A 27,740-nucleotide genomic window follows, 5' to 3' on the forward strand; every position below is an offset into this window, starting at 1 on the left:
GGTAGTGAATATCTTCATGCCCTCTACCCCAAAGACAAAAAAAGACAAAAATATGTTACCTTAGGATCAGCAGTAAGCATCTTGAATGCCTGATACACTTGGGCTTCCTTTACACCACCACCAAGATCAAGGAAATTTGCTGGTTTGCCACCATAAAGGTCAATTATATCACATGTTGCCATAGCAAGACCAGCTCCATTCACTGTAAAAGAAAAAGAAAAATACCCTTTCTAACAATATCGATGTTGTACAAATAATATAAAACATTGGTTTACATCACAATTTCTGTTTTTAGAGGGCATGGATATTTAAATTACCAGTGAAATACAGTAAACCACAAGTATCTACATTCTGGCATAGAATAACAGAAAAAAGTGCACAAGCATCGATTAGCTAAACCAGGTCCCCATAAGTGGAACTTCAAAACAATTAACTAAAGCAAGAGTACTGGAAAGGTGGTACTGTTTCTACAAGTGTAACACACATGATTCAACACTATGGTGAAATATTGCACGACAAGCAAGCAAATCGGTGCCACCTTATTTAATGAACAGCACCTAATACAAGAAATCGAGAAAGCCTCACTGTAACCCGAAAGGTGTCAAAATAGTGCACTGTTTAATTCATTAACATTTTCAACAGTTACCTGCTTCCATGAGAGACAACACCCGACATATGGTACAGAAAATGCCAAAGCATCAAGAACATTTCATACGAAATACTAAACTTGTTGCTACAAGTGCTGAAAACACTGAGGGTACTTTTCAAATATCACTTATGAAATGCTACACTTTCGACACTAGTATAAATTCCATATTTCACTATTTCACAGAGCACCGAAACATCATTTTGGCATCTATTAATATAGTATCCCCTCAGCTTCAAGTACAATGAAAAAGGATGTAACCCATAATATCAACTACAATTCCTAACCCTCATTCCGTCAATGTTTTATCAGCCCCTGCACTGTGTGTGCAGAAATGCTATGTTTTCCACAGGAAGATAGATTTCACATGGCCTTCATGTAGTGAAAGTCACAGTGCATGTTTCCACTATAATATTAAGGCATTCAATTTGCAAAGAGTGCCCCCTTAGTGATAACCACCATCCAAATTCCCTTGAACCCTAGGGACTTGGCAGGGCAATGATTCTGGAGGAATTATCCAAATACATTTTGGGATTTTTATACTCACTTTGAATACATCTTCAAAGGGGCTGAGCCATCGGAGACCCTCTAGTGTTTACTGGGAATTCCCAGCCAGCATGCCTCTCCTCTTCCCTTTCTATCATTTTCAGGAAAGAAGGTCTGCCTCAGAATGCCCCATTTGCAATCCATTTTGGAAAGATATTTAGCAAACTATTACCAAAAATATTCCAATCTCTGATCAGATCTCTTGGGAAAGGTGTTCCTGTTAAAACACAGGTTTCAGAAAAGGCACAAATACATTTTACATGTTTTAATCTCTAGTGCTCTTAAGGGTTTTTCGGTCAGTTGGAAAATTATTAATTTATAATTTGGCAATTCTTGATGGTCCATTGCTTTATTTGTATAAAATAGTCCTTCATGAAACGCAATCAGTTAGATATATATATAAAAAAATATTTTTTTTTGTTGATCATGTCTAAAGTAGTTTTATCTGTTAATCCAGAATCAAATTAACTTTGATGATGCATTCATGAGTTTTCTTAATATATAAGGTATTGTAACCAATAAATGTTATTAAATTATTCATTAACTAGCTGTTCCCGACGTAACATACACTGTTCTAGCATAGCTTAAAGGTCAATATCGGTTGGTAATTATTGGGTCACTTCTGTCCCTCTTTAAATATCGGAATTACCACTGATTGCTTCCAGAAGGGGGTGTAGATCTCTCTTTGACTTACTAATGATCATTAAAAAGGCTAAACGTTTAAGATGGAATGAGAGGTATGTGAGTTCCATCAATCACATGGGCCTCTATGACGTGTCTTTGTAGATGCGCAATTGTCAACCATGTACCATTGCAGAGTCTCCGTGATGGCATAGTAGAACAATTACAGCACCTACTTTCAGTTTTAGCTTGTGAGGAGACATTCATCCTACAGCATTTCGCTCTTTGGAGACAAATGTTGAGCCGGTAATTAACTGTTCATTGACACTGGAACCACTGTACCCAGTGTGAAGAGAAGTCGGGGTAGAAAGAAGTAACTTCCGAATGTTTGCGATAGTGGACGGTGAAGGTGACTACGTAGAACTGTGCTCATGCTAGCTGTTGATGAAGTGGGTGTAGTTTAAAATTTGGACAGCAGAGGGCAACCCAACAATGAGATATGTAACCAACCGCGTATGGAAACATAACTAAGCATATATATATAAATTAGATGGTGTAAATGCTATTTATAATATAGATTTTTCTATGAATTAGCTCTTTATATTATTTTGTTATGGTGGGTATGGAAACCATGACTACCCTTTATTCTTTATTTTTCTGCTTCTTTTCTCCTCCCCTCTGATCTCATTTGTCTTGATCCTTTTTTTCTCCTTACTGTCATTTCTTGATGGTTTGTCTTCAGCCATTCATCCAGTTCATTCTTTTCCTGTGTCTTCCACATTTTTTTAGTATGGTCATAAGATGTCACATTTTACTTTGTTATAGGTTCTTGCGTTGTATCATATTCAAAAATGAAATATATGTTAAGAAAATAAAAGACAGAATTCAAATATATGATATTCAGGTTGAACACAAATCATAGTGCTGTGTTCAGCTCCTTGCAGTTGGCCGTGTAACCCCAACTTTACTGTCGTTTGAGATTAGAGGAAGAAATCTTTGTCAGAGAAGAATGTAAAACATGTGCCAATGTTTCACACTGATAGTTGTTAGGCAAAGTTTGTATGCAGTACCCTCTGGGACCACTACACACAACTAGGACTACAGGTGTAAGCAAAACCAACCTTTGGTATAAGTCTATACCACACAGATTTTGGTAGCGAGCTGAGCAGCCAGGCTGATCACAAGAGGGAATGTGAGCTTGTAAGGGTGTTACACAAAGGTCTACAATAGCAAGTATTCAGATAGACACTTATACTCAAGGTTTCTTGGTAAAAACAATTATTAATTTAGTACACAATCATTTAAAAAACATTCACTAAATGAGGCAACCAATATCACACAAACATACTACAATACTGATTACTAACCAGTTGAACTCCCTTGAAGTCAGAGCAAAATAGCATTGAAGTAGGAACAGAAAGGCATAAATTGATAAAACAAATATTACAGTTACTTTAAAACAGCGCAAATAGTTTGAGTTCAGTAGAGGAGTGGATTCATTGCAATAGGTAGGCCACAGTCAATGTGCTAGTGTCTTGTATAAGTAAAAACGGTTCTGGTATTTATAACGAAAAAGTCTTTGCCACGGTTCTTAGAAGTAATTCACGGAAGAAAGGTTCGTATGTAGGGTCACAAGCTGTCTAGGCCTGCAAGTTGCCAAAGTTCCACAAACTTTTGTGATGAGAGGTAAGTTCCCTCGGTCGGGTTTTCACCGTATGTTATATTGAAGAAAAAAATGCAACTGATGACTTCTGTTCCTGGCACTTCCTGCAGATCTCGCTGTTAATGAGCCTCAGTCGTGGGAACAAGAGGGAGGACATCGGGGGACTCCTGCAGTGCATTGGGGCAGATCCCCAAGTTGGCAAAATGGCAAATCTTTGATTCCAGTTGCTGTTCTTCAAGCACACAAGCTGGTGTCCTTCTCCGTGGTTAATCCTAACCAGCTCCGAGAATGGTATCCAGGTGACTTACGAGTTGATTGGTCCCACCAACTCAAAAAGGAAGAAGTCGTCTTTGAAGGGGCTTCTCTATCGAGGTGAACTTGGCAATTCGGACCTACAGCAGAGCTCCACCGGGCAAACCAACATTTCAGTAGGTGCAGAAGCCCGTCCTCTTCCAGCTTGTCTTTGGTTCTTTCGTTCCAGTGGTCGACTCTGCCTTTCGGTCCAAGAGACTGACCTTTTAAACAGTTTTCTCCCATTCATTCCAGCCTGGCTGCCACTCACCCAGCAGGGTGGCTGTCCTTGCCAGACAGTCAGCCAGCCAATCACGCTAGATTGCATTTGGGTCTCCTAGGAGACTAAGCACAGGGAGTTTCTGGCACCTCCCTCACTTCCTGCCCACCCCAGACATAAAGGCGCCAGAGGCGGTCTTCAGTCCTGAAGCCCACCAGAGGCATAGAAACAAAGGGACCAAACCTAGTTTGGCGCACAGAGACAAACTCTAGAAGGACCTTTCCAAAAAAAAAAATGCCGAAAAAAGACGACCGAGAGCAGTTTAAACAAAGGGGGCTCAGGCGCCATCTTGAAAAACATGGCTCCCGCGATTTTTAGCTACCGGTGTTCGCTGTCGAGAAAAATCATGGTTGTTCGTTGTAAAACGACTGCCACCAGCCATTCAGAGAGGAAAGGGTAGCATTTGACTGCTACGTGAGTTTCTAGACATAGGGGATACTAAGTAACCACTCCAGCACTCTATTGTAAGATAGGGTGTGCTGGGTCTAGGAATTTAAAAAGACTAGTAAAAGTCAATTTCACTTTACTTTCTCTGGGAAACAGTAGTTTATCCCAGAGAAGGTAGTGAAACCTTTGGAAAGCCTGAAAGGCTTCCCTGTGCCACTGCACTGAGGGTGCTGTGTGACACAAATGGAAAGATGATGCCTATGGAGTGGGTTAGGCTCCATAATTCAAAAAGAAACAAACACATGAAACACATTGAATTGAAAAGTTCAAAGTCCCAATGTTTAGCAAAAGAGCTGGAGGGCTCTAAGGTGGGAGGAATTGGGACATTTTGAAAATTCTCCCTAACAGTGCCCTATCAAGAAATGCAGCTTTAAAGCTTAACTAATTTGTAGTGGACATCAGAACTGAGGGCCTGCATTTCTGGCTTGGGGGTTCACAGTTGCATCAATATACCTGTGAGAACCTTAATGCGTCAAGAGCCATTATTTGCAAGAAATGCTGATCTGAGGATCTTAAAGTGTTGCTCATGTGTCTCGTTTTAAAAAAGCAAATAAAAAAAGGTATCCACAGTAGACAAACAGTGCTGCGCTATTTAGCAATGATAAAAGTAAGAAAAAGATGAAGCCACCCGTCTTCAACACTGAAAAGCAGATGTTCACAGTGAGGTATTAAACTGGACTGAAAGCCATGCCTGTCTTTAGGATTGCCTAACCTGAAGGTAAGTGATGAGGATTCCCCCCCTCCACACTTTTGACATGCAGTCTGCTTAATCATGAGCACAATATTTACATGCAGTTGAGTAGGAAGCCCATCAGTGATGCACTGTTAAAGAGATGGGCCTGGTCAAAGGAGACCTTTCATCCTTGCTTAGTCTTCAGCCCCAGGTTATGACAATGGCACCAGTTTCAAACATGAAGTGCGTGTGGCACTAGCCTCTCTGCTGCTCCCTCCAAATGCATTCCAGGGCAATGTAGACAAGATGAATATAGTAGGCCTGATCATTGCTGAAGCAGCCTATGGAGTTGTCAGCAAATGCAGCTGTTGAACTGTACTCTACCTAGGTCCATTGCTTAATTTGTGCCGGTGTTTGCCGGTCCCCAACACCGGCAGAGTTTTTTCGGCACCGGAACTCATTGTGTGCCTGCCTTCATTGCCTAATAATATAAAACAGCTCTTCCCGCCTGGGGCACGGCAGAACGCGGCCACCAGCTTATTTTATTTTTCTTGCCTGACCTGCACTGCCGATGTGCGGCTTGCAGGTCAGGTCATGTCATGGGTCACCTGGTTTGTGAACATGTTGTGAATGTATTTGTCTACTGTATTGACCGCATTCTGGGGAAGAACGAGTAGAGTGCGCAGGCCTGATTTACAAAAGGCATTCTTAAACGGGCATGGCACACAAACATTCGGGACCCGATTCACAAAGCGTTTCTCAATGGATGGAAACGCTTTGTTAATCCGATATGTATTTGATTTGTTTACACTCGTCTGTGTTTAAAATTCTAAAAGTCTGCGTTGCTCTGAGTTGGAGTGGCGCCGGCATTTTTTTTTGTTGCACCCCTCCCCCCTCCGCTCCATGTTGCTTTGCAAGGGAGCAGGCCAGTGCAAATTATTTATTTTTTTTTTTAGTTGTTGGCGTGCACGCCTGACGCACTCAGTGCTGGTTGCTATGCAACCACTGTATCCATGCAAACGTCGGCCCCGGGCCAACCATGCCTGCACAGAAGCGCCGCGCCACCCCTTCCACAGTGCACCGGCTCCTTGGTTTAGATTGTAAAACCGTGTCGGCCTGCCGTCTCTTTCTCTGCCAGCTCTCTATGTGCTGAGCAGCTCTGTGTTGTTGCTGCTGCCACTGTGCCTGGGCCGACCGAAGAAGACACTTCTTCCGAAGGTAAGCACTGCAGCGTCAGCAGCGAGCCAAGTATATGCCTGCGTGCCACGAATGCTGGTGTGTGCGTGCTTGTTATGTGTGTAATGTCTATGTAAACATTGAGTGAGTGACTTGTGACTGAGGGACTGTGGTGTTCTTGTGTGTGTATGTTGTTAACAGCGAGTTAGTATAGTGTGTGTGCAAGTGTGTCTGAGGGAATGTATGTTCATGGGTTGACTGAATAAAAGGAGGCATCTATGCAATATCTATCATTACTACTGCTGTAAGGATAGATACTGCACACCTAGTTGGTTGGCATCTATGCAGTAAGTGCCCAAGCATTTCGGGGGTGAGGAGGGCTAAGAGGCCTCACGGCGCATCATTCTGCAAGGGCCTTCATGCCTGCCCATTGCCCTCTTTCAATCACAGCCCTGGGTGCAGGGAAGTAGCCAGCATTGCAAGAGTTGGGGGAGGTAAGGAGGGCGAGCCACAAAATAAGTCCTGCTACAGTGCTACTTTTCCCCACAAATGAAGTGCACACAATTGCATACGGTCTCATTCACACCCCCTAAACTGCCCACCTCTGCCCCAATTTACTTTTGTGTTAACATTAGTGGCAGATGGCATTTTAATACATAACAAAAAAAGTTAAACTGCAGACTCACAACTGATGCAGAAACTCACCTATTGGACCTCTTCCAGGCGCTCTGGAGCAAAACAAAGGCAAACCTCCAAATTTGCATATGGATTGCACCAACAGATGTGACTTCACAGAAAAGGACATCACAATAAGCATTATCAGTCTTTGATACTTGGACACATCACGGAAGCGAGCTCAATTGACTAAGTGGCAAATAACCTTTTGGTGCAAAATACCTAAATTGCGCTTTTATTATATATGGAGCAACTCTGTAGGCATTTGATTATATTTTTATAATAGCATGATATATTAACATAAGCTTTGAAGTGGATCAGAATCACTTACAGGGCTGCAGATAAGACACAGTGTGATCAAACGATTTGCCTAGGATCACACATTTTGGGTAAATGGTGAAACTGGGATGCAGACAATTTAAGCAACTGTGCACATCTTCCCAGGCTTAGTTGATATAGATGTTTATTTAGGTTTTGCTTTGCATTTCATGTGCTTAAATAATTATTTATTTATAGCAATGCCTTGGATGCAAACCACATTACATAATAAACTAGCCTTTCATAGTAAACTAACTATGCACTGTATACATTGTCATAGAAATCTATTCAGCAATAAAAGTATGGCTTTTTTATGGTAATTTAGGGAGGCGCTGCCACGCCTGAACACATTTGATTTGGCGGGGCTGACTTCCATCTTCAAAAAGGCAGTTGCTCTGAAGCTGAGGAAGCAGCTTTGGCTACAGTCTACCTGGTTGACAACGAGGGCTGCATGGGCGTATAGACTGAGGCCGATCTAGGTCTAGCACTGAGCCTGCACTGGCCAACCACACCGTGGGCAGCGCCCGCCGGTGCCGAGACCGGTATTAGGGGGCCAAGATTTTTTGGGGACGGCACTTTTTTAAATATTAAGCACTGCCTAGGTCAGACAAGTTCCTTGCACTTCAAAATACCACAAGTGAATTTTTACTGCAACCCACGTTAGTGCTCTTCATATAAAAACTTATCTTCAGGCACCTGTGAAAGAGCAGGCTAAGGTCATCAACATCTGAATAACTGTATTGGCCATTCTCCTCAAACTCCAAAATCATTTATTTTCTTCAACAAATTTGACTAGGGCCTGCCTGGTTCTGGTGACCAACGAGCAAAGCGGGTATAGAGGTAGAGGAGGGGACACATCAGGAGGAGAAGGTAGTTTAAAGGAGGGTTAACCAGATCTAGGGTAGGTGGTGATAATAACATCAGGAGGTGGAAGTAGTACAGAAGGTAAGGAATTGACATCAAAAGTGAGAAGGCGGCAGCAACATTTAGAGAGGAAACAAACCAGAGAAGAGGTAATCCAAAGCAGTAAGAACCAGACTGAGGCAAAGAAATAGAGAAACCCCTTACACAGCCAGAATAGGACAGCAAACAATAGGCTGCATTGTTCAAAGCCAGGCACAGTAGGAACGTGATACAGGCAAGAAGGTGGCCAGAGGACGATTACTCAATGGGACCAGATGGGAAGAAGTGCTTTCCAGAGTTACGTCGTAGTGTAGGAACAGACTTAGATTATTCATTTCATCCATATGAGAGGTCACGTTTGGTATTAAAAATAAACACCGATAGCCATGTCTGAACACATTGTCATAAGCAGCAGGGCCACAATGGCCTAATGCTTAGTTGGCTGCCAGAAGCAGGAAAGTCCAGAAAGCTATGCCATTAGAAAGCGAGGGGACTCCAAAACAATGCTTTACTTCAAAAAGGCATGAGAAATGTGTAGCAAATCAGCAAGACTAGGGGGATCCTCCTCAGTCCAAGCCCCCTCAATCTGGAAAACAATTCCCCTTAGCATCTGATGCAAAGAGGATCACCTTGCCTTCCAGAGAGCCCTCAAGACTTGTTCCTCCACCCCCCCATCCTGACAAACCCATGCTACCTGTCAGGCTATTTAACCACATCTCAGGTAGGCCGGGGCAGCAATGAACCCGCAACGAAATGTGCTGAGCGACAGAGAATAAACTCCAGCAGACCACAGGACAGAATCCACACCACATGTACAAAACCAAGAAATCAGCCAGAATAAACATGTATGTATCATCACACTCTGTGGGCCTCATTACGACTCTGGAGGTAGCCATGCCCTAAGGGCATGGCTACCTCCAAAATCGTGTCTGGGTCCGGGTTCCCTGAATGGGGAAATACCAGGCCCTTTCCGACTTTGGAAGGCCCGGTATTTCCTCCTTCAGGGAACCCGGACCCCAGTCCTTCCCCATTGCCATTGGAGCCCCCATAGGGCCCAATGGGAATGGGGAGGGAGCCAACAATGGGCCCGTTAATAACGGGTCTGTTGTTAGCTCCCTGGTCACCTTGCAGGACCCACTCTGGACATCTGGTAATACCAGACGTCCAGAGCGGGTCCTGTGAGGGAACCTCATAATAGGGCAGAATGGGGTTAATGGCGGCGGCCCCATTACCAGCGCCGTTAATCCCATTCCGCCCACCTCGTAATGAGGCCCAATGTTTATGGAAGATAGCTGAAGGCACAGCCATCCACGCACACGCATCTCTGATCATACGCTACTTTAAAACGCAAGTATCCATAAGAATGCAGCTATCCCCCTCGACAAAAATTCCCTCCAGACTACCTCACAGCACCCATCGACATTCCAGCTCAGCATGGCAAGTTGACAGGGACTTGACCACCCCTACATATCTTTGTATGGGCTAAAATGCACACTGGCATTCTAAACTCTTCTGACGAATCTTCCATACCTTGAACTTCGGTCCCCCGAGAGCATTCAGCTGCAGCGTTTGGAGGCCATAACACTGGGAAAGGCACTATACAAATGGCAATTACATTATGTGATATCACGCCATGCAAAAAGGCAGATGGTACAAGTCATGTTACAAGCTACAAGTCCTAAACATATGACCTGCTGATATGGGGATGGAAGTAAGGTCATGTGACCGCCATAGACCAAACAGAATGTGCAAGAGATGGGACGCTCCAAATATAGCCATTTTAATGAAACAATGTGAGAACAGGACTAGAAAGTGAATGAATGTGTAACACTACAAAATGTATCCAAGACTTATCCTGCAGGTGGAATAGTGTGTGATGAACTGGTGGGGTGTAAACAGGTCAAAAGAACAGATTATCAATTAGTGAATGAACCCTCTGACTAGGGCTGGTACTGCTGCGCATCAAGCCCCAACGTGTGTGGGAACTTTGCTAACAAGGGAGGCATGGGGGCTAAACCTTGTGTCCAAGTGACTTCTGAGATACCTTTCCTGTTTGGGGCAGCAATCTGATAGCCGCCCTCATGGACAATTAATATTTATTTCCTCAATTGCTGTTTGTAGATTAGCAGTGTTTTCCTTATTCTAAGAGAGAATGGGAACAGCATAGTCTGGTGAATGTTTAGCTACGGACAAAGGCATGCTGTCATTTTATGCACAGACATTGTAGTCCTGACATTTGCAGATATTTACAGGAAAAGAATCCCATTACATGGCAGAGACAGGATAATACAACCAGGACCTTGAGAATTTGAATAAAACTACACTTTTAGAGAGTGTTCAAACACTAAATGGGGGAAATATGTCTGGGGCAGCCTCTAAAGGAGCGAGTCCAGAATTGGAAAGATTTAAGGGCAAAAATTGAAAAACTGAAAAAGTGCTCAACTTTCGTCATGCTACTGACTGCAGTCGGATCACTTTATCCTCGAGTGCCCAAAGAAAATAGGGAAAAAGATATTGATTTTTTCAGTAATGTTCCAGCTCTCCTCCACTTCCACGACAGCATCAAACAGCCCACTTTGCTAGTACCTGCGGCTCCAGCACCACAGCAACCACCCCTATCACAGCGGATCGCTCTAGAACATCAGCCGCCCCCTTGCATATATTGCCGAGCAGTGGTGCAGGTGCATCGGTTATTCCTCTACACATAAGGACAGTACTTTAAAATGGTCCCTCAACTAAAAGCCCTTGAAGACAGCTACCATGGGCTACAGCAGACAGGATCACAATTAAGTGTCTGTCCATGCTCCCCGAACACCAGAAGATGTTATGTTATCGGTACTTGTATAGCGCACCGTCACCAATGGAATTGGTCCCCAGGCGCTCTGGCGGATCTGTAAACAGGAAGGGTGGGCGTAGGGCTAGTTGGGAGGAGGGGAGAAGGAGAGTGGGAGATGTGGTGTGCTGTTGGCAGCTTCAGCTCGGTATACACCGAGTGCTGGGCTTTGGTGCTAGTATCAGATCGGATGAAGGCCTTGAGTGCTGTGGGTGAAGTTTATGTGTTGTTGATGCGGTGTGGTAAAGTGCGTGCGGATTGCTGGGAGAGCGATGGTTGTGTGGTTTTGTGTGGGTTTAAGTAAGCAGAAGATTGAGGGTTGGGTTAGTGGGGTCTATATCCAGGTTCAGGTACTTATGATTCCGTTAGAGTTGTATACCTGTGGGTTCGGATGTTGCTATGGGTTTGGATGTTGCCGATTCCTGGTGGCGACTCGATTTGGTGGTGTTGCGCTGATCCAACTGTATCCTATTGAGTATAGTTTGGATTGGTGGGTGCGTCTGATCCTAATCTTCAGGTGTGGGACTGGGTGGGTGATATCTATTCTTAGGTGATCTAGTGTGACCCTGGTCGGTTAAGGCTTTGCGTGGTTCAGGGTTGCGGTCATGTTGAAGTGTTGTCCTAGTGGATCCGTCTTGGTGAGCGTGTGTATTCAGATGTTCGTATCCTTCTGTTGTGACCGATTCTTTGATTTCCGTGGGGTGAACATCCTTGAGACTGTTGTTTAGTTGTAGTTTGTGTGGTGGGGCATTGTGCTTCCTGCTTTGTATTGGTGGGCCGTGTGTAGTGATGAAACATTCTGTTTCTCACCAATTGCCTTGGGCCCATAATGCAGTGCTTCCTTTCCCCCTCTATGATGTTGTCAGAAAACGTTCAAATGTTAGGGACAACTCAGAGAGGTTTATTGAAGAATTCCAGACCGTTATCCAGTGTTACAATCCAAATAGGACATACAAGAATTGGGTAACCTGGGCAATATTGCCAGATGGCATGCATTAGTGCCTCCTAGAACATAAGTATGGACCTGTTTCCAGGTATTTTGTTGGCTATTTACTAACTCAAGCCATAGAGCATTTAATCGCAAGAATACCGGATGCATGTCCATGAAAAGCGAATTGGGGCAAAATTAACAATTGTAAACGGAATAAGGGTGACATTTTAGATTATTTTGATTGTTTAATAGTAGTTTTTGCACAGCACTCTGGCATAAACAGGCCATCAGAGTCTGTACAGGCAAGGTCCTCTGAAGCGTTTGTTCATGGACTATAACCACAATTACATTGGCAGTTGAAAAAATGTGTGCATTATGGAAAACAAAACGGCTAATGTAACTAGTGACAGTTGCTAATCGCTGCCTGGCATGCCAAGAAAAAAAGAAAGTAATTAAAGAAAGCTAATGTTTTTACAATTGCAAGGCTTTCAGCAAATAGGCAAAGGTGTGACCACACACGTGTGAGGACAGTGAGGCAGAGTGGGTACAGGAGAGGACAGGGCAGGGACAGCGGTAGCGCAAACCACATTCAAAACAGAGCCACAGCAAGTGATACTGTATGTAATTGCAGTTAACAAGGACACTGAATATTCTAATGCACCAAAAGAGCTCAGCAGTTTCTTCCACCTTCGCCCCATCTCCAAATGCCAGTGCACCACAATTTCACACCACAACTGAAACTCTGATTAAGGAAGCCTGAGAGAATCGGTCATCCTCATTAACAGCTTAATTGCTTTCAATCAAGTTGTTACTATTGTGTTATCGAGGAACAGCCTACACAAGGTTCTAAAAATACTGGAGCTAGATGCTCAGCCCTCCAGTCTAATGGATTTCCAACTAGACCGCTTCTTCTGCAACTGATGGAGCCATCAGTATTTTCAAACCACCCTGCTGTACATCCTGTAACTAAACCCATTTCTTTATCCATGGGTCCAATATGAGATCAACAAGCATTTTCATGGAGTCCTTATTTGCCTGTCAATCATTTAGGGTGTGATTTCCTACACAAACCGAATTATACCAATCAATGTGCCCCTGATGCTGTGTTTCTAGAGGTCCTACATAAAAATGTGAACATTGTACTAGCAATATTATGGCAAGGCCTGATTGTGCCACTCATTCCCACTGAAGGTTCTCCAAGCAAAGATCTTGAGTTGTTGTCTAAAATTCTCAGCCGGTTATGGTGAAAACATGCTAACAATATATAGCATGCCTGGATTCATGTGGATTCTAATAAATCCCTACCAGTACCAATTACATCTGTACACTGAAAAAGGATTGCAATGATTTCAGATCCATCATTGAAGCAAGGTATATTTGCAGTAACTATTATCCCCTGTTGAACGAGGAAAAAAACAGGAAAAGACAAAACGATTTGTTCAGAATCTTTAAGCTGGTAAATTCTGCAGTGCTGCCAGCTTTCCCAGTGTCATCAAATCTTGCACCCGTTCTTTCTTGTATACTACCTTTAGCTATGCGTTTTACTGTTGATCTGTACTCTGCTTTATTTCCAATCCTTATAGATCTTGATTGTAAATATTTGTTTTCCATTACCTATCCCAGATTGCAGAATAAACAGACATGCTTACGACAAGGATATACTGAAACCACTACAGTATTTTCCCAGATTTTAAAGAAGACTTGCATGATAGTGTTCTCTAGAAATTCAGCCCTCGTGCAATAAGTTGATCATCTTTTAGCATCACCCTCTTATGAAGCATGTAAACGAGATCGTTTTGAGCTTCTAACATAAGCCAATAAGGGCCCAAAGCGTTCAAGAAAAAATTACATAGTTCTCAAGAAAGAGTGCATTTGATATTTGTCAGGTGATAGCCATTTAACAGACAGTCATGTTGCTGCATTTGCAGATGTCTGCAACACCCATGACACTGAACTCTCTATGCTCCAGACAGGTACTCATCTAAGGCACAAAATAAGACTTAAAAGCAGTCACTTATTTTTGCTAATATGCTATTCATGCTACGATGATTCAGCTAACAGTTCCACTAGTGAACGTTTTAAATGATCAAAACAGCGGTCCAGTCCCCTGACCACTGTACATTATTATGAACATCCACAACAGTTTTATCTAGAACTTCTCATTCTTCCTTTCTAAAATCCTTAACATTAGAACACTGTTCATGGCTAACTGGCCATTTCCTAAAGACCATCAGCTATCCACATAACCTGCGAGGTATCAATGGTATCCCCCAAAACCGAATCGTTTTTGTCTCATTTTAAAATATTAGACTCTTTGGTTGTGCAGGATCTTTCCAGGCCCAGAGAATTGCTCATTGCTGCTGAATCTTTCAAGTTTGGTTCCATCCATTTTACCTACCCTACCTTTCGTTGCTAATAAATCCCTGTACAGAAGCATTTACCCCTGTTTTTGTAAACACATGGTAATCATACCTTTTTTGAAAAGCATGTCTGTGCTGATCCTTCCTTGCCAGGCAATTAATCAAACCCTTTTCTAACTTCTTACAGTGGGCCATATTTTGAAAAAGATCATGACCCAACAGCTCCAAAATAATTTTGAAGATTTTCACATTTTTCAAGGTATGTAATTTGTTTTCAAACTGCACCGTTGGATCGAGACTGTCATCTTGGACATTAGAGAGCTATTGCTTAGGAAAGGTGATGAGGGCAAGCAAGCAAACAGCATTGATCGGGATGAATGACCAGTTGCATTTGATACCATTAACCATCAGATCCTTCTCACTGACCCCATCAATTGGGTCGGTCTTTCAAGTCCCACTCTACTGCATTGCATCTTTTTTGTCATACCTGAAACAGTAGGTTGAGCTTGGAAAGCACTGGTTTGAGGTCCTTCTGGTCCTCTACATGATTATGCAGGGCTTATCCCAATCTCTACTTCAATGCTTATATGCAACCTTTGGTTAGGCCGATTGAAAAGTCTGAACTAAGTTTCCAAATGAACGCAGACAATACGCTCGTAATCAACCTGGATCGACTGGCAGGTGCCACTGCAAGATTGGTCAAAGCAAAAACAAAGAGGTGCCCAGAGCAATGCCAGTGGTTTAGATTCATTCAAAACCTTCCACCCATCACTTTTTTTGCTTACAATTTGTCTCACTATGTGAGAGAGGGTATGCCCAGACGTGGGTCCCTTGCTCGCTGCGCCATAGGGAAACAAGCTGCACCTCACTGAGGAGGCCCAACAAGGCCGAAACATGTCTGGGGTTGTTTGTGTGTCCGTGCAGAGGGGACCTGGCCTAGCGGTTCGGGCTGGGCCGCTACCATTGGTGGCAGTACATGACTGATTTGCATATGGTTGGACCCCTTTTGCAATGGCGCAGACGGGCTAAAAAACAGTGGTGTGGAAGGTTTGCCAGAGCAATGCCAGTGGTTTAGATTCATTCAAAACCTTCCACCCATCACTTTTGTGCTTACTGCAAGAATGGTGGACTGTATAGTCCAGCTACCAGTTTGGAGGAGGGACAATTGGCTCTCCCTCAATGCAGGTAAAATGGGGTCATGCTTTTTGGCTTTTGGGATAAACCATCCACCTTGCCGTTTCATTGGCACTCTGAAATGGGCTTGGCACTTGGCGCATCTAAACAGGTCTGCAACTTGGGGGTCAAATCTGACCATCATTTATAGTAATGAATGCAGCTGTCCAGGGTACCCATTTTCAGCTCAGTCTTAATGTGAAACTCCCTGCATAGGCTAATTCATCAGGCCACATTTGTCCAATCTTTGCCCAGTTCACAAATCTGTTATTGCAACAGCACCCACAGTGGGCTTCCTGGCAAACTGTTGGACAGATAAAGCGTTCACAAAATTGGGTGGCTAGAATGATCTGGGGCCTCAGCAAATATGAACATGTTTCTTTATGGAGAACTGAACTGGGTTGGTCAAATAGCCACAAAAAACAAAAATAAGAGTTCAGTTTCTTATCGTTCCCCCAAAACTTTTGTTCCAAGCTCACCATAGGGAATAAGACAACTTGCAAGAAAATTGGCTTCAAGCATGGAGACTTGTGGTATGGCACACCCAGCCCTCACATTTGTTTGCCACCTACCTAATCTCTATAAGTGGCTTATTTACACAACCATGGTTGATCAACTTCATTTTGCTCCTTCTGAGTATTTAATCATTCTTTGTAAGGGTGTTGAAAAAGGAAGCTGACACAAAGGTGGAAAGGTGGTGGTTATAAACTTTTATTTGTGTGGAAGAAAAGGCTCTCACTATGCCCATTTTCTAAGAGGGGCTTCCCTGCCTCAAAACTAATACTAAAGGATCAGTCAGAATGTCAGTCAAAATCAAACTCTACCGTCGGCGGTCACAACATACTTCCATCTCTTACACAAGTTCCTTCTCCAGGAGAAAGCCTTCTCCGGATACTCGGATAGCAGGGTTCGAAATTGAAGGAAGCTGGGAGATATTTAGCTCCTGGTTAGCTTGACACCAACAGCTACCAGGAGATACTTTTGGTTCCCTAGGCCAGCTGATGGCACACAAACACACATGTGAATATAAAAAATGGTAGCAGGCGCCCCTCTCTAGAAAGAACATTGCATGATAACCTGTTCTGTGGTTTTTACCCACTTTGAGAGTCTGCAGCCATCGCTTTTTGCTCACTGTACTTTTCACAAAGGAGGAATACCAGTTTTGTCCCGCCCACAAGGTCAGTCCAGCACCAAAATGCCTGGTAAACCTCCTTTCAACAAGAATGCCAACAGCAACCCCAGACACATGTTTCGGCCTAGTCGGGCCTCATCAGTGAGGTAGGGCTGTTCCTCTCTGAGCACAGTTAGCAATGTAAAAGGAACTTTTTGTATGTTAAAATGAAATTTGGGTTGGTCACCCTAAGTTACTTAGGGTTATCCAGACATGGACCCCTTCCTCACTGTGCTCAGAGAGGCACAGCTCCAACTCACTGATGAGGCCCGACTAGGCCGAAACACGTGTCTGGGGTTGCTGTTGGTAATCTTGTTCAAAGCAGGATTGCCATAGCATTTTTGGTGCTGGACTGCTCTGCTCAATTGGGCGGGACAAAGACTGATATGCAAATGGGTATTCCTCCTTTGTGAAAGGTACAGTGAGCAAAAACGTGACTTCAAGCTGAGTGGGTACATTCCTACAGAACAGGTTATCATGCTGTGTTCTTTCTTGCAGAGAGGCGCCCGGACCTCTTTTTATATTTGAATATAACTGTGCATTTGGTACAATCTATAAATAAGCATTAGGACACATCTATATGACATTTAAAGCATAAAGGGTCATCATAAATAAGCAAAAGGTTAAGTTTGCATATTATGTTGAAGTTAGATTTGCAGAAGGCTATGCACTAGCCCGTGGTTCCCCAGTGGTAGCGCCTGCTCACTGGTTAATGCCGGCTACCCAGGAGTTGCTTTTAGCCCCTGCTTATCTAATCTTAATTTCGATCTCTGGGATAGTTTAAAATAATGTGTTCATGTAACAAGAACAACAGGAGAATTACTTCCTTCTCCTGGTATTTTTCTATACAGTTTACAGTAAAGCAGGGGGAAGTACTCCCTTCCTCAGGAATCTTCAGCAAAACTCTCAGTTCTGGACTAGGAGAATGTCTCCCTTCCGGTAGCATCTCTAGAGTAAGTTCCAATTGGAGAATGACTCACTTCTCTTGGTGTATAAAAAGCTCTTTCTCCCGACCTTCAGCTTGATGTACACTTTGCAATCCGTCTTGGTGTTGGCAAAGTCCCAAATCCTTCATTGGTGTTCAATGGGCTTAGCTTGCCCACTCTGGTGAGGAAGTTCTCCTTGGATGCCCAGTCCACTTATTTTGGGGTCCTGGACCCTTCTCGGTTGGTCAGTGGGCTTATTGCTGCCACTACGACAAGGAAGTTCTCCTTGAATGCTCAGTTTTATTTATTTAATTCATGGTTTGCTTGTTAGGCGCTTATAAAGTAAATACATTCTGTTTCAAAGCAGAACAGGGAGGGAACATGGGATTGCAATAAATATACAAAAAAGACAATGGAGGAAGGGATGGCCGAACCTACTATGCCTTGTGAGTATTCAGAACGTGCAAGTGCAGCAATGAAGAGGGCAGTGGGGTAGGTGCTGGGGTGTACATGCTCGAGGGTGAGCCACAGATGAAGTGCAAGGTAGGGTAACTGCTATGCGGCCAGGAGCAGCGTTGCGTAGAAAAGTGCGTGTCTCCAGTGCAGCGGGTGTGCCGAGGCAAGTGCTGAAGGTAGGCAGAAGCTGGGGAGATTGGGTGTGAGTGGTCCATAACAGGGATCCAACTGAGGAATACGAACAGCCTCCCTCTCTGTTTAGCGAAATGCTTTACACACAAGGAGTTGGTGCCAGAGGAAAGTAGAGGTCTAGAAGGAGAGTATTTTGTAAGAGAGTTGCAGATAGTGTGATCCCCAGACAGATTTGTGGATGATGCAGAGGGATTTCAATTTCATCTGTGCAGCAACTTGGAGCCGGTGGAGACTTTTTAGGGAAGGTGAGATGCAGTCCCTGGGCCAAGAATACATGTTGCTGCTCTATTCTGGATTAGCTGAAGGGGCCTTAGAGTGGAAGAAGGTAGATTGAGGAGGAGGCTGTTGCAATAGCCTAGAGAGAACCAGGGCTCGGAAAACATTGAGCTGCTGGGGAAAAGGGAGAACATGGAGAATTCCTTTGAGAAGGAGGAGGTGAAAGTGTGACTTCTTAGAAATGCCCTGAGGGTGAAGGAGGATGGGGAGAGAGGAATCAGAAGTGGACTCCAAGGTTTCTGGCTGTAGAAGAAGCAGCAGGGGAGAAGGGGTGCGGGGGGTGGGAGGGGAGAGCCAAAAGGTGGGGGGCCAGAATGAAGGAAAGGAGGGAGCAAGGCTCCCAATCAGAAGGATCTCAGTTTTGCTGGCATTGAGGCAGAGATTGTTGGAAGTGCACCAGGCCTGGAGGGCAGACAGGCAGTCAGGGATGAAGGAAGTTGCAGGTGAGTCCGCAGGAAGTCTGAAAAAGAGTTGAGTGTTGCCGGCATAACACTGGAAGTTGGGTGAGGAGTGCCAGCTGAGCAAGGTATCTGTTAAGGAGCCAGGGAGAGAGGATAGATCCCTGGGGGACACCACATGTCGAGAAGGAGAGGAGGTGGTGCCCAATATGACTTGGGAAGAGTGGTCAGTTAGGAAAGAGGTCAGCCATTCTAGTGCCCGTTCCAAGGTACCAAGGGTATCGTAGAGCCTTTGTATGAGGATGGAATGGTTGACAGTGTCAAAGGCAGAATAGAGGTCAAGTAGGATGAGGACAGCTGTGGAGTTGGAGTCCAGGGATGCAAGCAGTTCTTCATGGCTGTTCAGAAGAGCAGTTTCCGTGCCTCTGGATGCTCGGAATCCAAATTAATGATCGTGGAGACCATCGAAAGGTTCAGTGTGCGAGTTGAGTTGGGGCAAGGCCAGCTTTGCCAGGAGTTTCCCCAAGAACGGGGTGATTAAAATAGGGCGGTAGTTGGATGGACAGGTAGGGTCTGCTGAAGCTTTTTTAGCAGCGGGTGCACATGGGAGGGAGGAGAGGAAAGAACCAGCGGCAAAAGATTGGTTGCAGAAATCAGCGAGTGCGGGGGCAAGAGAGCCAATGTTGTCCTTGATAATTCTGGATAAGCAAAGGGGAACCTGTCTGGAAGAAGCCTTCAAAGAGAGGACAACTCTGGTAACTTCTTCAGGTGTGATGGGTGAAGGAGAAGGCAGAAGGAGGGTGAGTGAACAAGGGAGGCAAGGGTGTGTGGGATTGGTTTTGCGGGCGAGTAACAAGGGTGTTCAGAATTTCCTGAGTTTTGGTGGAAAAGTGTGTGTGGCCAGTGCGTTGCAAAGGGCTTGGGAAGGAAGAGGGGAGGAAGAGACTGCGGAAGGGTTGGCTAGCTCCCTATACATTTTGAAAAGTTCAGCCGTATATAGGATGCACCAGATACCCGTGCATGAATATGGGCCCTTTTCTTGGCACGGATGGAGAGTCTGTATTGCCTGTGGAGCAGGCGGCAGGCCAGTTAGTCAGAGGGTGAAACTAAGGTTTGCCATTTCCGTTCCGCTGCTCTGCACTTTCTTTTCAGGTCTTGGTGTCATACCAGGTGGTACGCTTAGAGAGGAGTTTCAGGCAGATCCTCATGACTGGGGCAATGATGTCAAGAGTGTTTGTGATGGCTGAGGGAAGGTTTCTGAGAGCAGAGTCTGTGGTAGGGGGGCAATGGGGGATGAAGGTAGAAGCAAACTTAACATCTGAAACTCGTTTCATCAGGCGGATGTTCAAGAACGAGGTTGGCAAGGCTTTTGAGGGTGTGGTAGGACGGCCAAAGCGACCCAGGTGGGAGGAGAGAATGGTCTGACCAAGAGAGGGGTGACCAGATGGTGGGCGAGAGAGAGGTCTGAGTGGATGATGGTTTCTAGGTTGTGTCCAGCCGAGTGGGTGGGACGGGGGGAGAATGGAGATGGGAAAGCGGCACAGAGGTAAATGAACAGAGTGGATGCTGAGTCAGGGGATTCCAATTGTATGTTGAAGTCACCCAAAAGGAGGATGTTGGAGGTGGTTGAAAAAAAAAAGAAAAAAAACACAAAAGGAGGAGCAGAAATCAGCCAATTCAGAGAGGAACAGGGTGGTAGCGCCTGGAGGCCGGTAAATGGTAGCAATGGTCGGAGTGGAGGAGGGAGAGTTGGCCAACTTGCAAACCAGAATCTCAGAGGAAGAGTAGATAGAGTTTGGTGGGTACGATGGAAGAAGGAACACACTCGATAGATTAAGTCGACCCCACCACCAGCACAGTGAGGTCGAGGCTTGGAAATGATCTTGAAGCCGTCAGGGAGGAGGGAGTCAAAAGCAGTGACTGAGCTGTTTCTGAACCAAGTCTCGGTGAGAACGAGAATGTCTAGGTCAGTGTCTTCAAGGAGGAGGCAGATGTCATCAGAGTGTTCGTTGGCTGAGCGGGCATTAAGAGTCACCAAGTGGAGGACGCCTCTGCCTTTGCAGGTTTTCTGAGGAGTACAGGGGGAGGGACAGTGAAAGTGGTGGGGGGAGAGGCTGCAGAAGAAAGGAAGTTAATGAGGAAAGGCAGGATCCGGTCAAAGAGAAGGAGGTTGGGTTGAGGGCCCTGAACAAGGATAGTGCTAGTGGGGTACACATTAACGATGCAACGAGAAGATGAGAAGCTAGCCAAGAGGACATCCCACTTAGTGCCACCGTTAATGGGAGAGGAAGTGAAAGGGGAGAGTAAAGATGAGGAGGCCATAGATATGGAGAGGGGACAGAGAAAAGGATATCTGTGAAGCCCTCTCTGGAGGTTGCGATGACATAGGTGTTTGCGATGGGAAGGCCAGAGTTTGACGCAAGATGTCTTTTTGTGCTTTTTCATTCCAGACCTAGTGAAAGAGAGGGGGGGGGGCAGTAGGAGATAGAATGGCAATTAGAGAAGATAGGAGAGATGGTAAGTGACATTAGGTTGGCGGAGGGAAGATGAAAGGAGAAGGGTGACTGCACTGCACAGTTAGGGCCTAAACATGCATGTGGCCTAGTACTAACGAAGAGAGAACAAAAGCAATGCAAATTTGAGCGCAGGATGGAAAAAGGCACAAATACAGTGAAATTAGGACCCGGGATGTAAAATACACAGCTAAATTCGGTTTCCACGGAAAAGGCATCAATGCAGTGAAATTAGGGCTCAGGATGTAAAATAGACACAGCTACATTTGCTTACAAGGGAAAAGGGACACATGCAGTGACATTAGGGTGCAGGATGTAAAACACAGGTGAATTCGGCTTTGAGCAGTGAACACAAAGCAGAGAGAGAGAGTACAGAAGGAGAGGAGGATAAGCAAAGTGAGATAGGCACAGATATAGATCAGGGTGCTAGTGGAGGAGGCAAATTAAAAGGTCAGCCATTACTCACTGGAGGTCAACAGTGTGTAGGGGTGCTGGGGCCCAAGTTCATGGGACAGCAGGATGTACACAGCAGTCTGTAGCATAGTTTGTGGTGGAGGTGAAAGGGTGGGGGTTGTCCCAGTCCTCCTAGGCCCTGAAAGGCACAGACAGGGCCTTTTGGTGAGGGCCTTCTCAGTGTGGGCTGGCTTACACACCTGCCTGCGCTCCTATTGGCCCTTTAACCGAGCAGTGGGTCAATCACTGCAAACGCAGCGAGAATGGAAGGGGAGTTCACACTTGTTAGGGTCTCCGATCCTTCCCTAGTGGTCAGTAGGTTTGCCGTTCCCACTGCGACAAGGAGGATCTCATTGGATGCCTGGATTAAAATGGCTAGGGCCCCTGACCCGTCTCTGATGGTCAGTGGGCTTATTGTTGCTCTGTTGTGCTGCTCAGCTCTTCTCTTCGTGTGCGATTCCGTTCCAGCTGGACCCACATAGAATTCCCTTTTCACCTTGCCGGCGTCCTCCGTTCTTCTGAGACTCATGTCTGCCAAAAGCGTTTGAAACTCCCACTGGTTTCCACGCCTGTTGCCTCTCCTGGCTGTGCTCGACTTCCTTTGCTTTCCATCTTCCACTGTTGGGCCCGTCCCTGCAGAACACTGTACTGCTTCTTCTGATACTTTGATGTAATCTTTAAGCCTCCTTGTGCCAGTACCACAATAGCTTGTAGTGTTACAATAGAACGTTTGGGAGGAGTGCCCTGTGATGGAGATATGGGCTGTGTGATGGGCGAAAGAATGGAGTCGGGGTTGTGTGGCCTTGAATGTATGTCGTCCTCCCCAAGAAGGGAGTCCTCGCTTGGAAGGTCCTCCCACATGTTACCACCCCAAAGGAAATATTGTTTAGCGTCTGCAGCCTCCCCCAGCCTTACAGGGAAGGTGTACCCTTGGGGAAAAATAACGTAATTCGATGATTTGTCACATGGGTCTGTTACTGTATTGTTTGTATTACTTATTGTTTGTGGTCGTCTCCTTTATATGCTTTGAAGCTATTGTGGTTACTTGTGCTTTATACATTAATCTAATAAGTACCACCAATTATGGCACTGCACTGGTCCCCATCACTGCTGCATTACAGTCTTGCTTGCAGCGAGTAGCTGCCGCATGACAGGTTCAGTTGTTTGAGTGTTTGATTTTGGGTACTCTGCAGTTTGTCGCAATCCCTCATGCAGTAATAACTTTAGAATTGAAAACGCAAACTCGACACTTGTCCACTTCTTGCTTTATAAATTATGAACTGACTTTATTTAATAAAGCAAATATAGTGCAAACAAGATACTCTGTGCTTAATCCTGTCCCATTATTACTGTGTACAGCAGATGGTGACCCTCATGATCGCACTGGTGTGATCTCTGCCCACACTGGTCATAGAATGTCAAGGTCTTTTCTCTTGTAAAATCCTTGTCTGCTTTATTTATTTTCTGGTTCCTGCATATGAGACACAAATGGTAAAATGACTGCTGAATATGAAGTGTGCGCTTCCAAAAAGTTATTGAAATTGCACAACTTCAGCAATTTGTGTAGAATACACATCTTGAAACTTGAACTGGTTGCCTTGCAATCGGTAGTGCATGTGTAATGTACAAAGATAAAACAGCAACCATCTATACAGACTCCAGGTATGCTTTTGGTGCTGTTCATTTCTATGAGCAGTTGGTTCATTTGGAATTTCTAACAGAGGCAGGAATGGCCTTCAAAATGCATTGGATGTTAATGTCCTTTAAGACACTCACATGTTATAAAAAAAATAAAAAAAAAAATAAAAAAAGAAGTGGCCATACTTAAATGGGTTGCCCAACAGCCTCCCTAAGACAGCATGGAGAAGGAAGCTGGCTTTTCGCCACACTCCTAAGCTGTATAGTTAATACTCCAAATTGAAGTGCAGCAACCTCCTTTTACTTCCTCCAAACACTTGCCCATGTACAGAGTGAAGCGTCCAATATGAACAAGGAACAAGTTACTTACCTGTAACTGTTGTTCTCCAGCATGGGTCTGGCATGGATTCACATGCTCATGAATATTCCCCGTCGTCAGACCAGGAATCCTCGGTATAGAAAAAAAAAATCAGTATCAGTTTCGTTTCTGATCTGTCTTTCTTAGTAGTAACCAATCACTGGTCTCTGGGTCATACTGCCCCCAGCCAATGACTGCCCTCTCCCTAAGCCCTGCCTCCGGCAGCCATCCTCAGATTTTGTAGCACGTAAAGTGGCAGTATGACCAAGTGAAGAGCCGCAGAGGGGTAGGCGGGAGGGTTCGCATGTGAATCCATGCCAGACCCATGCTGGAGAACAACAGTTACGGGTAAGTAACTTATTCCTTCTGCAGCATGGGGTCTGGCATGGATTCACATGCTCATGAATAAGAGAATACATAGCAGTACACACATGCACAACAACGGGAGGTGGCAACAGGCTCAACATTAAGCAATACAACTCAACATTAAGCAACTCTTACCTCCTCACCAGGCTCACCTTAGGCGAACAGGTTGCGCAGCACTGCTTGGCCGACCCTGGACTCCTCCCTGGAGTCCCGATCGACGCAGTAGAATCTTGTGAAGGTGTGCGTCGACCTCCACGTCACAGCCCTGCAGATGTCCAGCAGGGGCACACCAGACAGGAACGCCGTGGTAGCAGCGATCGCTCTGGTCGAATGGGCTCTCGGACGGCCAGGCAGCGGTCGGTTTGCCAACCGGTGACAGTGCATGATGCAGCCCGAGAGCCATCTGGAAATGGAAGTCTTCGAGAGAGCCTTCCCTTGATTCACAGTCCCAAAGTTCACAAACAGCTGTGACATCTTCCGAAAACTCTCTGTGCGGTCCACGTAGAACTTCAGCGCTCTAGCTACATCCAGTGAGTGCAAAGTCCTCTCGGCCGGCGACGAAGGGGACGTGAAGAAAACTGGCAACACCAAGGGCTCGTTGAGGTGGAAGTCCAACGGCACCTTGGGCATAAAGGAGGGGTGTGTCCTCAGCACCACCCTCGTGTCATGAAAAGTCAAGTATGGAGGCTTGCAAGATAGAGCCTGGATCTCTCCCACTCGTCGTGCGGAGGTGATGGCCACGAGGAAAGCTGTCTTCCATGACAGGAACTTCAAAGGCGCCAAATGCATAGGCTCGAATGGGGCCCCCATGAGCCTGGTCAGCACCACATTAAGCTCCCACGCCGGGGCAGGAGCCTTCACCGGCGGGAATGATCGGAATAGTCCCTTCATGAATTCTTTCACCAGGCGATGAGACCACAAGGACGCCCGTCCCGTAGTCCTGGTATATCGGGAGATTGCAGCCAGAGGTATTTTGATGGAGGCGTGAGCCAGTCCAGCTTTGGCCAGCGACAGTAGGTACGGCAGTACTTGAGGGGCCGTAATCCGCAGAGGGTTAATCTTCTGTGCACGACACCAGACAGAGAACCTCTTCCATTTATGTCCGTAGCACTTGAGAGTTGAGGACACCCTGGCCTTTGCAAGAACCTCTCTGCAGTCAGCCGGGATGTCATACCCTCCAAACTCTAGTGCTACAGGAGCCAGGCCTGCAAGTTCAGCGACTCCGGGTTGTGGTGAAGAATGGCGCCTCCTTCTCTGGAGAGAAGGTCTGCGTCCGTCGGCAGCTTGACTGGTGGGGATGCTGACAAGTCCAGAAGGTCCAGGAACCAGATCTGTCTTGGCCACGCCGGTGCGACGAGGATCATCCTGCACTGGGCCCTCTTGAGCTGGTTGATGAGCGGGAGCAACAACGGCAGCGGAGGGAACGCATAAAGAAATAGGCCGTCCCAGGGGAACGAGAAAGCATCGCCCATGCTCCTCTGCTGGGGGAACCTGCTGGCGAACCTCTGGCACTTGGAATTCGTCGCCATCACGAAGAGATCGATTTGGGGTTCGCCCCATCGTCGGAAGAGTCGATCCACTTGATCCTGCCGTAGTTCCCACTCGTGGCACGAGCACAGCTCCCTGCTGAGTGAGTCGGCAATCGTGTTTTTTTATTCCTGCCAGATGAAGAGGCACCAGAAACATCCCTTGGGCGACAGCCCAATGCCACATATCCTGGGCTTCCTTGGATAGGGCCGGGGACCTGGTTCCGCCCTGCTTCCGGATGTAGAACATCGTGGTGGTATTGTCGGTAAAGATCCTCACCACCTTGCCCTTGAGGGACGGAAGAAAGGACCCGAGGGCCCAGAACACTGCGCGGAGCTCCAAGATGTTGATGTGGAGAGACTTCTCCTCCGGGAGCCAAAAGCCTCTCGCGTGAAGATCTCCGGAGTGCGCTCCCCAACCTTCCAGGGAGGCGTTTGTCGTCACCGTCACCTGGTGAGCTGGGGTCTGAAAGTATGTGCCCGCCTACAGATGGGAGCGGGTACCCCACCACCAGATCGCCTGACGGAACGTCTCGTTGAGAGGGATCCTGTCCTCGAAGCTGCCAGTCGACTGGACCCAGCGGGCGTCGAACTCTTGTAAGGGGCGCATCCGAAGCCTGCAAAGGCATACCAGATAAATGCAGGAGGACATCATCCCATCTTACCCTGGCCATGTCCGTGGCCAGCAGACGCTGCACCTTGCCCAGAATGGTCCTGGTCCTTTCCTCAGACGGCGAGGCCAGCCGCGCCACTGTGTCGAGCTTGGCTCCCAGAAACAGGGCGACTTGCGACGGAACCAGGTGGGATTTTGGAAAGTTGATGGAGAATCCCAGGTCCGTGAGCAGCTGGACGGTCTTCACAGTGTGCTCCACTGCGAGCTCCCTTGTCCTTGCCCAGATGAGCCAGTCGTCCAGGTAGGGGGAGACGTGGATCCCCTGTAGGTGCAGCCGCGCCGCCACCAGTGCGAGGCACTTGGTGAACACCCTGGGTGCCGACTTCAATCCGAACGGGAGGGCCTTGAACTGGTAGTGCCGCCCTTGGACCACGCCCCTGAGAAACTTTTGGTGTCTTTTTAGAATGGGGATGTGGAAGTACGCATCCTCCAAGTTCAAAGTTCAACGACGACAGGAAATCGCCCTCCTCCAGCTGTCCCAGCACATGCTGGAGGGTGACCATACGGAACTTCTGTGCCTTGATGTACTTGTTCAGTCGTTGTAGGTCCAGGATGGGGCGCCATCCTCCTGTCTTCTTTTTTACGAGGAAGTACCTTGAGTAAACTCCGGAGCCCCGAAGCCTCTTTGGGACGAGCTCAATGGCACCCTTCTTGAGCATCGCCCTTACTTCCAACAGTAGTTGAGGGACGTGATTTTCCTTCCTGGCCATGGATGGAACGCGAGGGCACTTCTTCTGAAACTCGAAGGCATGCCCTTGGGCCAGGGCGTCCAGCACCCAACGGTCAGTGGAGATGGACTCCCACACGCTGACGAACCTCGCCAGCCGGCCTCCCACCGGGGTGCTTCGGCGGGGGCCCGACCCCACGGTCGGTTCAATCTTGTTTGGAGGCCACCTTGCCTCCTTGACCTCCCTGTCGACGACGACGGGCACCACCTGACTTGCCGCGTCCCCTGTAGGCTTCTTGGGACGAAGATCTTGCCGCTTTAGCGGTACGTGGAGGAGCCACTGCTGGATCCCTTGGAGGCACCTTGTCTGCCTCCGGAGCTCCGAAAGGACGTCCGCCGTTGTTGGAGCACTCCCAGTGCCCGGGCAGTCTCTGTGTCTGTGTCTGTCTTGATGGCCTGAAGGGACTCATCAACCGCCTTCCCAAACAGGTTGTTCCCGTCAAAGGGCATGTCCAAAACCTTGGTTTGTACGTCGTGGCGAAATCCGTGGCCTTGAGCCATCATCGTCATCTCAAGCAAACGCTGTTGCCC

At 46.4% G+C, this 27,740-nt stretch overlaps 1 protein-coding gene across 2 annotated transcripts in view; it reads right to left on the reverse strand.

The window, feature by feature from the left end:
* The window catches only part of SUCLG2 (succinate-CoA ligase GDP-forming subunit beta), a 732,334-nt gene that overhangs the window by 331,134 nt on the left and 373,460 nt on the right, over positions 1–27,740 (reverse strand). For both annotated transcript variants that reach the window (XM_069643788.1, XM_069643789.1), the window contains exon 9: positions 60–202. In XM_069643788.1, coding sequence (XP_069499889.1) covers positions 60–202 — 143 coding nt within the window. The remainder of the gene's footprint in view (positions 1–59; positions 203–27,740) is intronic.

The sequence above is a fragment of the Ambystoma mexicanum genome, chromosome 2p (genome assembly GCF_040938575.1).
Source record: "Ambystoma mexicanum isolate Mex_15411 chromosome 2p, UKY_AmexF1_1, whole genome shotgun sequence".
Taxonomy (NCBI): Eukaryota; Metazoa; Chordata; class Amphibia; order Caudata; family Ambystomatidae; genus Ambystoma; species Ambystoma mexicanum.